Consider the following 17195-nt stretch of genomic DNA (forward strand, 5'->3'; position numbering starts at 1 on the left):
AAGCTGTGAGTATCCCCCATGCCCAAATCTGTGGGTGTGCGCACTGGCCAGAGTCAGGGCCTGCAGGTGGGAGCTAGGGGTGTTGAGATGGAGAGGAGCTGCACAGAAAGAGCTGAAGAAGTAGGGGTGAGGTTGGGAGGGAGTGATACCCAGAAATGGATGTGGGAGGAATTGATCTCTCTTTCCCCATTTTACAGATGGGGAAACTGAGGTTCAGAGAGGGAGGGCCACACTTTTCATGAAGAGCCACAACCTTAAAAGAGTTAGAGGCCATTCAGGGCAAGGGTCAGAGCCAGGATGGAGGTCAGGAGGCCTGGTCCCATCCCCATATGTCACAGAGGACTCCTTGAGCATCCACTGTCTGTGACAAAATGGTTTTGCCTACAGACTTGATCAAATCCCTGCTTTGCTGATTAGTGTGTCACCTTGGGCAGGCTACTCATGGTTCCCCTCAGTTTCCTCCTGGGTAAAATGAGGATGGTTTTGGTGCTTAATGAATAAGGTTGTCATGAGGAATGGCTGTGACTGTGCCTGGCACAGAGTTAGCACTCAGTAAATACAGCTGGGGTTTTGTACCAGGTACTTGAGATGAAGACACGAGGGGCCCTGCCCTTCCAGGGGGTCTGGTTGGGTGGAAGAGAGGATGGGGCACCGTGCCAAGATGTGGTCAGTGCCCCAATGGGGAGAGTCCCTAGACCTGCCAGGTCCTTTTAACGACATTGCAGGGAGGGGTGGAGGCTATGGAGTAGATTCACTACCACCCACAACCTCTCATTCCCACTCCTGATGTCTTGGGCTCTGAGCTCTTTTGCCCCCTAGCACTTGTTCCCTTAGTACGTTCCTTCCAAGAGAGCTGGTGTTAGGACCAGGGTTGCCCTTTGTTCCTGCCCCTCTGAGAGCCATGATGCCAACTGCTCAAGCTGGTTAGAGGGAGAGGGTTGCTGGTTGCTGCCCCAGACTCCAGCGCAGGTGGAAGAGTCTATGAGAGGTTACCCTGGGTCCCAGGGACGTCAGGACCAGCAAGAGTCTGCTCTCCCCTTAGAGTCCACCCAGGCCCTGCCCCTAGCCCCCCAGATGGCCCACGATTAAAGACTAGTTATCCACCCAAAGTTATCATTGCATAACTGCTAAAGAGCACTGTGGTCTCTCTAGCCCCAAAGAGCAGTCTTCCTTGCTCTGGGTCTTCGTGGTAATGCTATCTATTTCTGGATCCTTTCCCAACTATTCTGAGATTTCTGTTGTCTATGAAAATAGAGTAAGTGACCTGGAGCAGGTGGTGGGAAAGCAAGGGAACCCAGGAGGGACTTGGCCTCCAGCCCTTTCATTTATTCAGTAATACTTTATTCAACCAGTATTTAAGGAGGATCATGCGTGGTAAAGACACAAGGGTGAAAACATCAGCCTTTACCCTATGAAGTTGAGAGCCTAGAGCAGACATGAGCAGGAAGAAAATAATGGTGAAGAATTAATTGTGTATTTACTACCTGATCGTGGGAACTGATGGCTCAGCGAGTAAAGAATCGCCTGCCATGCAGGAGACACCAGAGATCCAGGTTCGTTCCCTGGCTTGGGAAGATTCCCTGGAGGAGAAAATGGCAACCCACTGCAGTACTCTTGCCTGGAGAATCCCATGGACAGAGGAGCCTGCTGGGTGACAGTCCAAAGGGTCTCAAACAGTCTGATATGACTGAGCGACTAAGCACACACATGGGAGCTAAGAACAAATGTGGGCAGATAAAACAGCCTCTGCCGGAATTGGGAGGAGATCTAGTGGGAGGTGGGCAGGATGGTGGGGGTGGAGATGGGGTGGTCCTAGACAGGGACTGAGAAAAGAGCAAGCTGGAGGGAAGGCTCCAGGGTCCAAACCCTGAGAAGAGATGGTATGAGGCTCCAGGGAGCATGGTGGTCCTGGTGGGACCTGATTACTATCCCTGGGGAACTCAGGGCTCATTGACCTGGGAAGGAGCCTGACGTCACAATTGCAATTGTGAAAGTTCCAGCAGGCAGTTGAGTACTGAGGACTCCCTGGGCCAGCCCCCACTGCAAGGGCCTGGAGGAGCAAGCCTTGACTCTGGTGCTGCTGGCTGCCCTCTGAGCCCTTGAGAAGCTACTTTGAAAGCAGTGCTGAAATCATGCAGCCTTCTTGGGCACCAGGCGCCATGCCAAGCCCTTTACTAAAACACTGGGAAGGTGGAGACTTTTATTTACAGAGGGAAATGGAGGTCAAGTAAGGCTAAGGAATATGGTGCTGGATTCCAAAATCCTCAATTAAAACCACCTCGCCCTCTATGACACACTGGTAGAGAATCTGCCTGCCAATGAGGGAGACACAGGTTCAATCCCTGGGTCAAGAAGAATCCCTGAAGAAGCAAATGACAACCCACTGCAGTATTCCTGCTTAGAGAATCCCATGAATAGAAGAGCCTGGCAGGCTACAATCCATGGGGTCACGAAAAGTCGGACACAACTTAGCAACTAAACAACAACATCGCCCTCTGTGAAGACCCCAAGAGTCTTATCTGTGTCCAGATCCTCAGGCATCTGGGCAACAAGACACTCCCTCAGGACCTCAAAACAACTTTTCTTGCTTCCTGTGGGGTCATCGGTCCCAAGAAGACTCAGCAAAGGGGGAAAACAGAGTCCAGAAGCCTGGACACTCCCTAACCTGCACAGCCCTCCCCGAGACCAAGGCCAGGGCCCTGCACACCCCCGCCCGCCACCCCCTGTACCCAGGGTCTCCAGGGTGGGGGTGGGGAAACTCAGGGGCCATTTACCAGAAGCTAATTCATCTAATAACTCTTCCCCCAAATTCAAATACTCTCTGAGTGTTTTCTAAACTAATCAGCTAATTTAGTCTCTCCATTTTTGCCATTTTGTTGATGTTTTAGTATGTTTTTAAAAAACCAATTTGTCTGAGGGCAATGTCCATTTAATTTCATATTCCTAGTCAGTCTCAGATTTGCAGCACTTTATAAATTATGGGACTATTCTGTATTCTCTTAACTGTCATTTTCTACTTTATCTAATTTTAAGCGTTTTTAGGACTCCTCGGTCAGTTTGTCTCAGGTCATTGTATCCAAAATTTTATTTTTTTAAGATGTCACTTCAAATCTTCCAGAGGGAGGGGTATATTATTCCATAAGCTTATTTTGTTTATTCTCTTTAGCATATGCACTGGGCTTACCACATGCTTGATACTGTTCTAAGCCCTGACACACTTTACTGCTTTTAAGCTTCACAACCACCCTGGGGCATAAGACCATCATTTACCCCCATTTGACAGATGAGAAAGCTGAGGCAAGTTCACGTGGTCAATCATCTACTGGTAGTAGGGCCAGGATTCAAAGGAGACAGACTGACTGCAGATTCAGTTCTGTTCATGAAAATGTAAGATATTCAGATACCAACACAATCAGAAAAAGGTGACTCTTAGGCAAACTGACATTAGATGAGTTGATCATTAAGAGACCATTTTAGGCCTCATGACCTGTTATGAGACCTCTTCCTGCAGTTCTTGCCTTCCCTCCCTCCCCCACCATCCTTATCTCTCCCTGCTGGTCCCACAGACATCTGTGTGCAGAACTCAGGGCGTGACACAGGACAGGGAAGAGGGGCAGAGGTGAGAGGGCGCCACGGGCTTTCAGAGACGAGGGAGAACACTTGGCAAGGAGAGGCCTGGAAGTTTCTCCAGGCAAGCTGGTGGACTGGATGGGAGGGGGGGACATCCTGGGCAGAGGGACCTGCTGGAACATGCAGGGAAGGGAGATCTGGCTGGAAGGCCGCTGTGGACTCCTGGGGTCTTCACTCAGAGGTCTGGGCAGCTGATTTTTTAGAACAGAGCACCTTCAAGAAAGCCTGCCCAGATACTCCAGGAAATAATCACCTACTTCTTTTGTCTGACGGCCAGTCCCTCAGCCTCTGCCTCGGCCAGCCTCAGCTCCAGTATGGCCTCCACTGTGTCTGCTCAGGGCCCAGACTCAGCTCCTCTCCCTAACCTTTCTTCCCTCTCTTCTGCCCCTCTGTCTCCCTCTAGTCTTCCTCTTCTCCTCTCCCCTTTCTTCCCTCTCTCCTCCTTCCTTCCTCCCCTGTCCCCCAGTGCCCTCATCTCCTCCTCCTTCCCTGGGACAGGGCCTGAGTTTCTCCTGCCTCTATTCCTAGCTCAGGCTCAATGAAACCGGTGAATGAAAGAGAACCCTGGGGAGGACTCCTCCCCCTCCCAGAGGAGTCCTCTCTGACCTTGTGCAGAGAGGGAGGAGGCAGGGTGGGAGCTCACCCCGTTCCCCTCCAGTTACTGGCAGCCTGGCTGCAGGACCTGTGGTCCCAAATCTCCAAGGCTTAGACCAGTGGCTAATTTTAGAGGAAGTCTTGTCACCAAGCCAGGAGGGAGCACTAGGTTGGGCCAGACCCCCTGGCTCCAGGGAGATGGCACCTTTCAAGCCCGCCTGGCCCCTGGGGCACAGGTTCTGGCTGGACAGGGCCCAAGGGTGGAGAAAGAGCAGCTGGCATCTTGGCTTCAACCCACTGCCTCCTCCTCCTGCCAGGGCGACTCCCTTGCCCTCGTCTAAGGTGAGAGCTTCCGACTCCAGACACACTGAGGCTGGAACTAGGACCCCAGCCATTCTCAAAGGGAGAATTCAGAAAGAAGGCTGCCTGGCAAGCAGGAGAACCCCAGAGCCTGAGCTCCCAGAGCTGGGGGTCAGGGTGCCACTCTACTTGGTGGAGGGGGCCGTGGTCTCATCCACACAGACATTTATTGAGCACCTGCTGTGTGCCAGGCTCTGGACTGGGAACTGTGACCAGGATGTGAGTCAGACTGACATGGGCCCTGAGGTCCGGCAGCCTGTAGCTTTGTGGGGCAGGACTGAGGCATAAGGACAGCTCTCTGCTGCTGTAACAGCCAAGAGCTAATCAGTACAGAAGCCCAAGGTGTCCGCCACCCAAGAGATAAAGGGGTGTTCAGGGGGCTCAGAGTCAGATCCAGAAGCCAGACTTCTTATCTCTCTGGAGCACAGCCCTGCCCAACTGACTGGGTCTGCCTCCTCTCCTGCCATAACCTAGCTCTCTGCCTGAAGCCCCCCACTTCAGTGGTGAGAGCAGCTTCATACTCACCCTGTTTGGAGCCAGGGTCCTCCCAGCATCCGTGGACCACAGGCCTTCACCGTCTCACCCAATTCTTCCGTGTGTATCTTAACCTACTAGACTGTCTGTCCAATCCTGCCTCTGTCCCTCACTCACTCATTATGTGGCCTTGAGCAGTGCCTTCACCACTCTGGATCTCAGTTGTCTGACCTGTAAAATGGGATCATTACAGAGACCTCAGTGGCATTTGTGAGGATTGAATGGGCTTTGCTGAAGCATTCAGAGCTTCATCTAGGACATAGGAAATGCTGACGACACATCAAAGAAGCCTCTTCCCAGCCCTCTTCTTTCTTTTTAAAATTTTATTTACTTTTGGCTGCATTGGTCTTCATTGCTGAGGTGGGTTTTCTCTAGCTGCGGTGGGCACAGGCTAGTCTCTTGTTGACCTGTGCCGGCTTCTCATTGCGGTGGCTTCTCTTGTTGCAGACCATGGGTTCTAGGACAGGCAGGCTTCAGTAGTTGTGGCTTGTGGGCTTAAATGCCCCATAGCATGTGAAATCTTCCTGGGCCAGGGATCGAACCTATGTCTCCTGCATTGGCAGGTGGATTCTTAACCGCCAGACCACCAGGGAAGTCCCACCCTCTTAATAGCATCCCTAGACCAGAAGCTCACTGCTTCCTGAGCAGGCCCTGTGCTTCCCTGCCTCTCAGCCTTTGCTTGCCCATCTCCTGCCCCTAGAATTTCTTTCTGCTCCTCTTACCCTTTCTCCTCCCTTGGACTCAACTTCCACACCCAGTTTCTTCCCCTAGCATCCATTGAGCACTGCTGAGCAGTGAGCCCGGTGATGGAGGTGCAGATGTACTTTCAGGGGCCACTGTCTGTAGAAGGAGGGTTGCTGAGAGCTGAGGGGGAGCTGCACTGACTGGAGAGTTTGGAAGGTGGAACACAGGGTTTCCATGACGTGTTTTTAGAGGAGAAGGGCTAGATCTAGGCCATGGGACTCCCTGTAATAGGGTTTGAACCCTCTATCTCTGAACTCTCTAACTAGACCCCTCCTAGAGTCCATGACAAGGGCTACCATGGAACATGTGCCTTCTATGTGCCAGCTCTTGACATTCAGTAATTTGTTTAATGCACACCAAAACCCAGGGGGCCTCATTTCAAAGGAGGAGGCCAAGACTCAAGGAAGTTAAATAACTTAGCCAAGGCCACAGTGCTGAGGAGCAGCAACCCCAGAGCCCTGAATGTGGGCCTCTTCGCAGTCTGCCGCCTCTGAGAGCTCATCACCCAGCCCTTGTTGGTATTTATGCATGGCTGTGTCTCTGCTCTCCCTGACCCACCGTGTGCTTTCTGAGGGGACCTGTCTCTTCTTCCTCCTCCCTGCCCACCTACCGCTCACCACCACCCACAGCAGCGCTGTGTCCAAAATAGGCACCTCCAGAGTATGCCGCAGGTTTGAGCTGAGTCAGATCCACCCAACCAGCCCCTTGAAGAGAATGAATGTCTTTGCCAGCTTATTGGACCAGCGAAGAAGGAGAGGGAGCCCAGATCTGGGAGTTATTCCAAACCGTTTCTGATCTGCTCACCATTTTGCCCACGCTTGAACAGCACACATCGATACTGAACACAGCGGCTGTGCCCCCTGCTTTGCTCAGCAAGAAGACTCAGCTGTGGCCTCAGATCACAGCGACTGATACAAGGACAGCCCCACAATGCCTGAGTCCCACTGGAGGATGTCCTGCGTCCCTGTCCGTGAGCTTAGCACCACATGTTCAGACTCCCACCTAAAGGTGAACATGAGATGCCTGAGTGACTGGGCCATAGTGTGGCCTTTGGGGGCTTTGAGAGAAGGAGCTTGCATCTACGATGCAAAATCTGGTCAGTCAGAGTCCACCATCAATGCCGAGTGCCTCTGCATTGAGCATTGCTTTTCCAGTGACCTCCAGAGGCTGGTGGCTTCCTAGGAAGCCATCTCCCAAATAAACTGTTACCAGCTGCTTCTCAAACAGAGAAGGGGGTTGGAAAGGGGTAATGGGTCAGGCCTAGGACCCGCACTTTCCCCAGACCAGCTGAGGGTGGACACCAGAATTCTTCTTGGAGGATGTTGGGACCCAGAGTGTCCCTCCCCAGCCCACCTCACCCCTGGCAGGTGACTCTCTGGGCAGCCGGGCCTTCCTGATGCCCAAGAAGCTGACTGGGTAGCTCCTGGCATCCCTGGGATATGTGAACAATAGGACCATAGCCCCCAGTGTCTGTCCGGCAAGCCAAATGGCCAGAGCTCCTTGCCGATGGCTCAGGAAGCTCCTTATAGGGCACACACACTATATGCATATTATTCACATCCGTAAGCACACACCCTGCACAGACATATACATGCCCCGCACACATATCCCTTATGCACACTAACCTCACACACAGGACTTCTGCTCCTCAGCAGTTCCTTCTGCCCTTAGCCCTGTGGAGACAGGTGACAGAACCCAGGAGCAATGAGTGCTTGTAGGTGCTGGCCGTGCCGCCCTCGCTTTCCCATCTGACCAAGTGGGGTCATTAAGTAGGAGCTCCAGGCCCATGTGGTGAGGGTGAGCATGTGGCCTCCAGCCCCAGCACAGGAAATGGACTAAGCCTGATATGAGGAACGTGATGTTTGAGGGCTGTCGGGCTCTGGTCCTGGGAATACTGTAGGGCAGACATTGACCCAGCTGCCAGGGAGGGAGCATCTGACAGGCAGGAGAATGGGGAGAGGCTGCCCACTACAGGGGCAGTCTTCCTAGAATCAGCAGTATCAGTGTTGGGGTGGTGCAAAAGTCATTTCATATACACACACGCAAGTGCACACACACACACACTGGTCATAGGATAAGAACAGTGGTGGTCTTGGAAAAATGGGAGACGATGGTTAGACCTGTAGAGGGCATTGCTTTTGTTCAGTCTCACTCCTTGCATTTCCCAACCTCTCTGTTTTTTGCACCTGTGTTGTTGTCTATCTATGACACCACCTCTGTCCCAGCACTACCCTTATCAACTGGGCAAACTCCTACTCAACCTTCAAAGCCCACATCAGTGTGACTTCCTCTGTAATGCTACCCCATTCCTTCTAAGCAAATTATAGACACTGTAACAAGTTGGTTATCTATCCATCTTTCCCACCAGAAGATGGTCCCCTGAGGACAGAGATAACCACATCTACTTTATTCCTCCATATTTAGCATTCCCTCATGACTTTTTCAGGAGATGTGATCCTGGGTGGTTCCTGTCTTTTGGATGGGATTGCCATTGTTAAAAAAAACATATTTGTTCCCAGGCAAGTCTCTACATTGGCACCGTCATCCCTTCCTTTTCCCCCACTCATCCTTCTGGCTGCCCCCAACATGCCACCTCTTCCAGGAAGCCTCCCCTGTCTTCCCAAGTTCAAGTTAGGAGTCTCTTCCACATATTAACCTTTGTAATTGCCTGTTTACCTGTGTGACAAGGAAACAAAGTCAAACTATCCACTCTTCTCCCGTCTCTTCTGAGCCTCCAAGTCTAGGGTGTTCCTACCTGACCTGGGACTACTTTGAAGGCTCCCACTGTGTCCCCCAGCCAGGGCCTGACACACAGTTAGGATTGTAAAGTGTTTGCTGGGGGATTGAAGGGCTGGTGGACACCCCCACTCCAGCTTTGCCAACCAAAGAGCACAGGGCACATCCCATCCTGGGGAGGAAACCTTTAAGGGCTGAGGGATGGACAGAGCATGTTCTTCTCTGGGGCACCAAACCTCACTAGACCACCTCTAAGGACTTTTCAGGGTTCCAGGCCTGGCCAGGCTGCTGGTCTGCTATGTGGGGCCTTGAACTTTTCCTCCTCTTTTTTTCTCTGTACAATCTAGAGGAGTAAGGGACAGGATAGGGCAGGGCAGGGAGCAGCGAGGGGTAGACATATGCTGTCACTGTCTAGCCAGAGCCTGACCTTCATCCCTCTTGTCCTCTAGGCGGGGTCCAGCCAGGCACCCAGAGACCAGCCTGTGTGGGCACTGCTGGAACAGTACTGCCACTCCATCAAGACCCTCGCCAACCTCTCAGGTATGCCAGCCCCTTGCCACCACCTGCAGCAGACCCTGGGAAATGAGGGCGAGCCTCTGGGCCTGGGGGAGAAGCGGGCCAAGCCAGGCTCAGCGGGTGGTAGATGGAAACTGGTTTCCAGGCCTGGGCCTTGGGTCTGTCCTTGGGCAGCCCCCTTCTCCACTGGGGGCACAGGTCACTGATGAAAAAGGGCTTGGCCAGGAGTCCTCCTCCAGCTCCCGGCTCCCTGTGTCTGCGCCTAAGGAAGTGGCTGGACTGGCATTCAGGTGCCCAAGGAGGGGGCACCTCTCTGCTTCAAACTCCAGCGGAAGGTGTAAAATACATTCCCCGTTGCCGTGGCTACAGGTGTCACCTCCTGGTATGAACCTGTGAAATAACAGCTGGGTCCCTGAGTTCTGACCCCTTAGAGTTTCCTGGCTGCTGATTCAGAGTCAGGGGCAGCCGCTGCAGAGCTCAGAAGAGCCCTGGGTCTTCACGGGCTCTGGAAAGATGTCCCCAAGGCTCTGCGCAATGTCCCAGCCTTCTCCGGGCTGCATCCACAGAGGCAGCAAGGAAGGAGGAGGGCTGCAGTGTCCCTGGGATCTGGAGCTACTGCCAGAGCACAGGGAGACAAGAGTGCTGGCCAGAGCTGGAACCCGGCACCAAGTGCAGCTCGAGTCTTGCATCAAAGAGGAAAACCCTGTCGTCTGCCCTCCTTACAATGGGGTGGTCAAGAGCTCGGGTGCTGGGGTCAGACAGACCCGATCCCAGATCTGGATCTCAGCTCCTCCACCTAACAGTTGCATGACCCTGAACAAGTCACCTAACCCATCGTATTAATTTGCTTGTTAGTCACTCAGTCGTGTTCAACATTTTGCGACCCCACAGACTATATAGCCCGCCAGGCTCCTCTGTCCATGGAATTCTCCAGACAAGAATACTGGAGTGGGTTGCCATTTCCTCCTGCAGGGGATCTTCCCCATCCAGGGATCAAATCCCAGTCTCCTGCACTGCAGGCAGATTCTTTAGTGTCTGAACCACCAGGGAAGCCCATTAATTTGATTGGGCTGCTGTAAAATACCACAGACTGGTTAGTTTAAACAACACAATCACAAGACCTCTCCTGCTTGATTTGTAATATCATTCATCCAATTTATAAATGGAATATGTAATATATGTATATATTTAATTTAGAAAAAGATATTTTTAAAAATCAAAGAAGACTATTAATGCTCATTATCCCACAACCCAGGAATTTTTTAATGTTTCTATCTGCCAGAAGTTTATCACACTGTAGAGTCTCGTGTTTTTTCTTTTTTCTTTTTCCACAAAACCAAGATGATCCTGTGTCTACAGTTCTGTAACCTGCTTTTTCTTCTTGTAACTCAGAGTGAACATTTCCCTGTGTCATTAATTATTCATCCACCACATTGCTGGTGGTGCTGCCTAGCAGCCACGGTGGGGACGCATCATCCCTCATTAACCATGCCCCTGCAGTGGGCGGTACTGGCTGTTAGGATGCCCTTGAACTTCAGGAATAGTTTCTCTGGTCCCCACATGATAGGTATCTCCTTTTAGGTATCCACCAATTGAGAAAATGCATATTGACTAGCCTAAAGCTCAGAAACAAGTAAAACCAAACAACCTATTGTTTAGACGTATGTACATGTGATAAAACTGAAAAAACTAACAGCAAATAAATGATAAATGCAGCATTCGAAAGAATGTTCCCTTTGAGGAAGGAGTGTATAGATAAATTTGTAAGTGATTGGTAATGATCTAGTTTTGGATTGGGCAACAGATCATTATATGTGCCACTACATACAAACTTCCATAAAAGAAAAGACTAAAATGAAATGAACTTGGGCCGTGTATAGGCTAATGATGACAAAGGGTCATGAATCAAAGACTGTGATCAATTAAATTTCATGGCCCTAAGGTCCAAATAAAGAAAAAACACTCATAATCACAAGAGACTTCAGGCAGGCTTTAAATGGATTATTTCTGTTTTATTCATCACAGGGGAATCTAATAGAGCATATACTGTAAATTGTAAGGCATATTATTTTTTCAGTCCATAGGCAATGTAAGAGTCCACATGGAATCAAGGATCCCTTGGAAATAACTCCCTAATCCAACACACACACACTCATTCACACACACACACCGGGACTGGTCATGTGTGAAGAGACCCTTGGATCTCAGGAGACAGGGCTTCTGCCAAAGCATCCATTCCTTCAGTGGTGATTTGCTGAGCACAAGCATGACGCACTCTGATGGGTGCTGGGGACTTGTTAGTGAACATGACCAGCCCTACCTTCCACAATAGAAAAACCAATAACCTTGATGTGATATAGACTAGCCCTCAGCAGACCAAGGCATGGAGAAGAGCCACCCACCCCAGATAAGACAAAGGAGGTGGGAGATAAGCTGAACATTAGAAGGGTGGATGGGAGTCAGCTGGGATAACTGGAATAGAGCGGTAAGGGCATTCCCGGCAGAGGGAAAAGCACATGTGAAGGTGTGGAGGTAGAGAATGTTCCAAGGGAATGGCCAGTGGACCCAAAGGGCATCTCAAGTTAAGCAAGAGGAGAGGATGGGGAATAGACAATCATGAAGAGCACTGTTTGCGGTGGTAAAGAGCTGGGCTTTGTCCCAAGGGCAATGGAGAGCTGCTCTTGCAAGAAGCCACACAGTCTTAGAAAAATCACTTCCTCTGCCCAGTGGAGGAGGCAGGGAGTCCAGTCTGGCTGCTGTGGAGAGGAGGATGGCCTGGGAGGGGTTGGAGGGGGAAATTCCTTTTCCTCCTCTGGGCCTCCATTTGGCCATCTGTAAATGAGACTGTGGGGTTGGACAGTTGCCAGGGGCCCTTCCTGCTCCACAGCCTGGTCTCGCGGCTCCACTTGAAGACACCAGGCCATCTCCCCTGTGCCAAGGTGGAGTGAGGTGGGATGGGGAAGGAGTGTCTGGCCTGGCCTGGGGCACCATCCCCAGTGCCACAGAGCAAGAGTGGGGCACCTTCTGGCCTCTCCCAAGCCTTCCATGCCCTCAGCACCCCATTGTAACCACAGTGAACCCCACAGCCTGTCCCAACTCTGTATACTCTTCAGCCTGACTGAGCACAGCCCCTCAGACATGCAAAGACTGTCCCCTTAAATCCTGTTTTCTAGCGGATATCTGATGGGTGGTGGGATGAGTGAGAGAAAGTGTGTACTGTGCAGACCAGTGACTGTGTGAGATGCCATGTGTGTTTCCATTAGGCTCTGCACGCCTGTCCGGTGTTCAGCTGAACCCTGAAGCACCTGGACTGCCACTGCAGCTGCCATCAGAGGTGGGCCAGAGGTACCTGCCCCCACGCTGCCCATGACACACAGGTGTCTCCCCCAGCACCTGTCACACTTGCCGATAACTTATTTGCAAACTCTCCCACCAGTCTAGGGGCATACAGACTGTCCCGAATATCTCTGCCCCAGTGCCTGGCCTGGGAGCTCACCTCCATCCCAGGGACCTCCCACCCACCTCTGCTTCCTTAGCTAGCAAAAAGGCCCAAACTTTAACGGTAGTTGGATTTCATCTAGGTGAGGAAAGTTTTTGCTCTTGACAATTTCTTCCTCATTTACTTATTTGCAAACACTAAAATGAGCTGTAAAATCCATTTGTTCCAAAGCTGCTCCTTTTTTTTCATTTTCCTCTCTGTCACATCTAGAATGACAGACAATTGTGCTGGTGATAATAAATTCCACGATGAAATGGCACTGAATTCTGGAGACCAGGGGACCTTGGGTCTCTGGGCCTGTGCTCAGGTCCCAAGTGTCCCGTCAAGATGCAGAATGGCCTTTAGCTCTGCCCCTGAAATGGTCACTTCCCAGAGGAACCTTTATCACATGTGCTCTCCAGTTAAGAGCAGTCCAGGTCACCCAGGCCAACCTTCCATCCTGCGTGTGAGACATCAAGTCTTTGGCCTCTGGTCACTGGGCACTGACCTCCCCCTGAGACAGCTGCTTTTCCTGTGTGGTGGCTCTGATGATGAACAGGTTAATAACTTTAGCTTGGGCTCTCCTTTCCCTCTGTGCTGGGATCAGTGTGTGGAGCACCCTCCTTTGTTCATGAATGAGACTACTTCCCAATGAAGAAATGGGCTGATCCTGCCAGCCACAGTCTAGCCTGTGGGGGACAAGCCCTGTGCAGCAGGGCTTGGTCTGGGACACGGGCCGAGTCTCAGCCTGGCACTGGCGACAGGACTCTGCCTAGGGCTGGGGTTGGGACCCAACTGATCCTCGCCTGCTCCTGGCACTGGTAATTAGGGACAGTAAGGGACCTCTGCCCTGAGCCAAGGGCTCTGTCCATTTAAAAGGCAGAGGATAGACCCGGCTGGCTGGTCTGCACCTCACACCTGCCAATCAGCTGGCCCCAGAGAGATTCCCGTGCTTGCTCTCTGGCTCTGCCTGGGCAATGAGAGCAGCATTAATATGGAGGCTGGTGAGACTGGAGCACACAAACACAGCCCAGTCTGCCTCTCCCCTCTCCCTGCTCAGGGAATAATGCTGGCTCAGGATGCTCTCAGCCTTCTCTTGCAGCTTTGTTCCCAGCGGAAGGTGGCAAGAAGGAATAGCACTAGCCACCCTGGGGCTTCCAGCCCAGCTGGAACTGGGTCCAGCTCTCCCTGCCCTCTAAAGATAAAAGCACACACATACACATTCACACACATGTACATCTCCCTCAGTCTTTGCATCTCATAACTCAGGACCAGAGTCTCAGGGCTGGGAGGGGCCTTTGAGAACATTTCACTGATGGAGAAACTGCCCCAGAGAGAGGGGGTGAGAACTGGGGTAACATGCAGGGAGAGCAGAGACAAAGGCAGGCCAGAATCCAGCCTGAGTTGAGGTGAACCACATCCCAGGCCCTGTATCCTGAGCCCAGATCCACCCCCCACCCCCCTCAGTAGACCTGAGCAGTGGACCTGCCCTCGCACTCAGAATGGAGCCACAGGGAGTTAAGGAGCAGGCAGTCCTGAGGGGCCTGGGCAAATTCCAGATAAAGGTTTTCAGCTCCTCCACACTTGCTATGGGGTCTGATCTCCCCTCCACACTTACTTAAACACACACACACACACCCTGCTGTGGAAACCAGTTTCAGGTTGCCCTGCCCAAGCCAAAAGGAAAAGAGGTTCTCACTTCTCACTTTATTCCCTCTGAAACCCAGGGCAGTAAGACCTCGGTGTTTGAGGTTCTTCAGATAATTTCAGCCAGTTTCTCCCCTGGACTTCTCCATCTCAGTGAATGGCAACACTACTCCTGCCCCCAGTCACCCAAGTGGGAGACCTGGCATTACCCCGGCTCCCGGCTCCTGTTGGAAGCCACCCACCCACTCCTCTGTCCAGTCCTGCCTCACCAGGGCTGGTTCTCCCGGAAATCCCTCTCCACCCTAGCCCCCATGGGCTGGTACAGGTCTGCACCTGTTCAAGCCTCTTGATCTCCTCAGCCTTTTTCGTGGCTCCCTTGCTTCCCTGGACGCCCCTCCAATCCACTCCTTTCCCAGAGGCCACGGAGGCTTTTCTAGAGTGCAGATCTGCTCGGGGGCTCTCCACTCCCTCTGTCATCCCCTCCAGTGTCCAGGCTCAAGGAGAAGAAACAGGAGGCGAGCTTCTCGGGCGGGCGGGCGCGCTTTCCTGCCCCCTGCAGCCCCCGGAACTCGACCCTCGGGCAGCTCATTCTGCCACCCAAGGCCCACACTGTCCATTCCCGCCGCCCTCCTCCGGACCTGGTACGAGCCGGAGAAGGCGGACTCTGGGTGGACTGGTGGGCAGGGGGCGGGAGCCTGGGCGGGGCAGACAGGAGCCGCCCGGCCCCGCCCCCTGGTGCAGCCATTGGCCGCGACCGAGCGGGTGGGCCCGCGGCTGGGTGCGTTCTGCGGCTCCTCTCCGCTAAGGTCCAGACTTGGCCGCTCCCGACGTTCGAGCGCAGCGCCGGGAGGCTGTTGGCAGGTCTGGGCTGGGCGAGAGGAGCCAAGACTCTGCGCTCTCTCGGCCGCTCACTCTCGAACCCAGCCCCTGGCAGCCACGCTGGGCGCGCAGTCACACTCCCTGTCCGCGCGCGGCTCCGGGGCGCAATGGACGCGGCACTGCTCCACAGCCTGCTGGAGGCCAACTGCAGCCTGGAGCTGGCCGAAGAGCTGGTTTTGGACGGCTGGGGACTGCCCCTGCACCCCGAGGGTAGGCGAGAGGCGAGCAGACCGGGGCGGCGCGGGCTCCTTGCCTGGCGCGTTGGATGCGCCCGGGTCCCCGCGCTCGAGCACCTCGCGCCCTGCGTCCTGCGGCGCCCCGCGGGCCCCAGCAGCCCCTCTGATCCCCGCTCCGCTCTCTCCCGTCACCAGGTCCATACTCCTACTGCAACACGACCTTGGACCAGATCGGGACGTGCTGGCCCCGGAGCGCAGCCGGAGCCCTGGTGGAGAGGCCGTGCCCCGAGTACTTCAACGGAGTCAAGTACAACACGACCCGTGAGTGTCCCTGAGACCCTCTCCCGCGGGCTCAACGCCTGGCTCCCAGGAGGGCGGTTTAGAGGGTAGCGAGGGCTCCGAAGCCAGCGTCGAAGACCTGAGAGCCACGGCACCGTCGTAGCGCCGGCGTTACAGACATCATATTAGGGGCGCTCCCTCTGCCCGTACCGTAGCTTCAGACCTCGGTAAGACAGTGCTTTGCCCACGATTCCCGTGCTCCATGCGCTGAGAACCCAGAAAAAGGAGAAGGAAATCCTTCCTTTTGAAGACAGATATTGCTCCCACATTATATACTCTGGTGCCTGAAGTTTCTCCGTTAGGGCTTCTCTTTGTTTAGCCAATTTCCGCCCAGCATCTCCCCGGGGCGGTGGGGAGGGATGGGGCGCCTAGGATATGTTCCCAACCCCCAGGGTGAGTGCGGTGGTCAGACTCTACTGTGGGAGAAGGGGAGAGCAGGAGGCAGGAAAGATGGGGTGAGGCTTGTGTTGGGGCTGGGCATGCGAAGTGTGGCTGTTTCTGGACCAGAGTGTGGGGTGTAGTCTCTTCCCTACCTGCATGTGCTGGGACTGGCTCTCTGGGCTGTGAGTCAGGGGCAGTGGTCAGCATTACTCCTGCCACCCAGCGTGGTGTCAGAATCAGGCCCGCCCCCCACCTCCCGGGGAGAACAGCCTGTGCCCCATTTCCTCCTGGCAAATCACTGGCTAGCTTGCCACTCTATGGAGGACAGCAGCAGATGCTCCAGGAGTCACACAGCATCCAGGTGGGGTGGTTTCTTATGGGCTCCAGAAGGGGAAGGGGGTGCCTGAGTCTATGCCCTGTGGCAGGTCCAATGGGAGCCAAGTGGCAGTGTCTTGAGAGGCTGTGGGACACAGCATCACCAGACCACCCTGAAGGGCCACTCACATCTCCAGCCCCACTGGCACCAGCAAAGAGCCTTCTGAGACGCTCAGCAGCAGTGGAGGGCACCTGTTTGTCTGAAGCCCCTCATCCTGGAAACATCATAGCAACCTCTGTGTGTCTGAATAGTGGCACAGCTCCCCCATCAGCTCACTCATGTGTGCTCTCTCGCACGCACACACACACACACATAAACACATATGTCTGTCCAAACTCACGCCTTCACCCAGAGAGATGGTTAGTGGGCTAGACCGCAGCCTCTGCATCTGATGCTAAGCAGCATTGCCCTGTCTGCACCAGCGGAGGGCTCTCATGGGCCCAGAGAGGAGCTTGCTTGGAGGAGTCCAGTGGCAGTGGTACTCCTAATAAAAGGGGGAGGGAGACCTAATGGGGCTGCTGAGGAAGATTTCTGCGTCATCTGACCACACTTCCTACCCATGATTAAGATAGACCTTCCAGGGAGGAGGTGAGGTCCCCGATCCAAGAGATGCGCAAGCAGAAGGAATGGCTCCATGCTCCTTGCCAGTCCTGAGATTATAAAACTGTGTTTTTAGGATCCTGTGAGCTCTGTGGGCTGGGGCAGTGGAGATCAGGGTCCCTGATTCAGTCTGAGCCAGAGATAAATGCTAAATGAGGTGATGCGGCTCTTCTACCCCTCAGCCTGTGGACCTGAGGCAGCCCTG

General features: G+C 53.5%; 1 protein-coding gene across 1 annotated transcript in view; it reads left to right on the forward strand.

The window, feature by feature from the left end:
* The window catches only part of CRHR2 (corticotropin releasing hormone receptor 2), a 43971-nt gene that overhangs the window by 846 nt on the left and 25930 nt on the right, over positions 1-17195 (forward strand). Inside the window, exons 2-3 of the mRNA XM_055420930.2 lie at positions 9048-9138; positions 15490-15615. Coding sequence (XP_055276905.1) covers positions 9048-9138; positions 15490-15615 — 217 coding nt within the window. The remainder of the gene's footprint in view (positions 1-9047; positions 9139-15489; positions 15616-17195) is intronic.

This window comes from Moschus berezovskii, chromosome 3, assembly GCF_049115385.1.
Source record: "Moschus berezovskii isolate FMDL1 chromosome 3, NW_MosBer_1.0, whole genome shotgun sequence".
NCBI lineage: Eukaryota > Metazoa > Chordata > Mammalia > Artiodactyla > Moschidae > Moschus > Moschus berezovskii.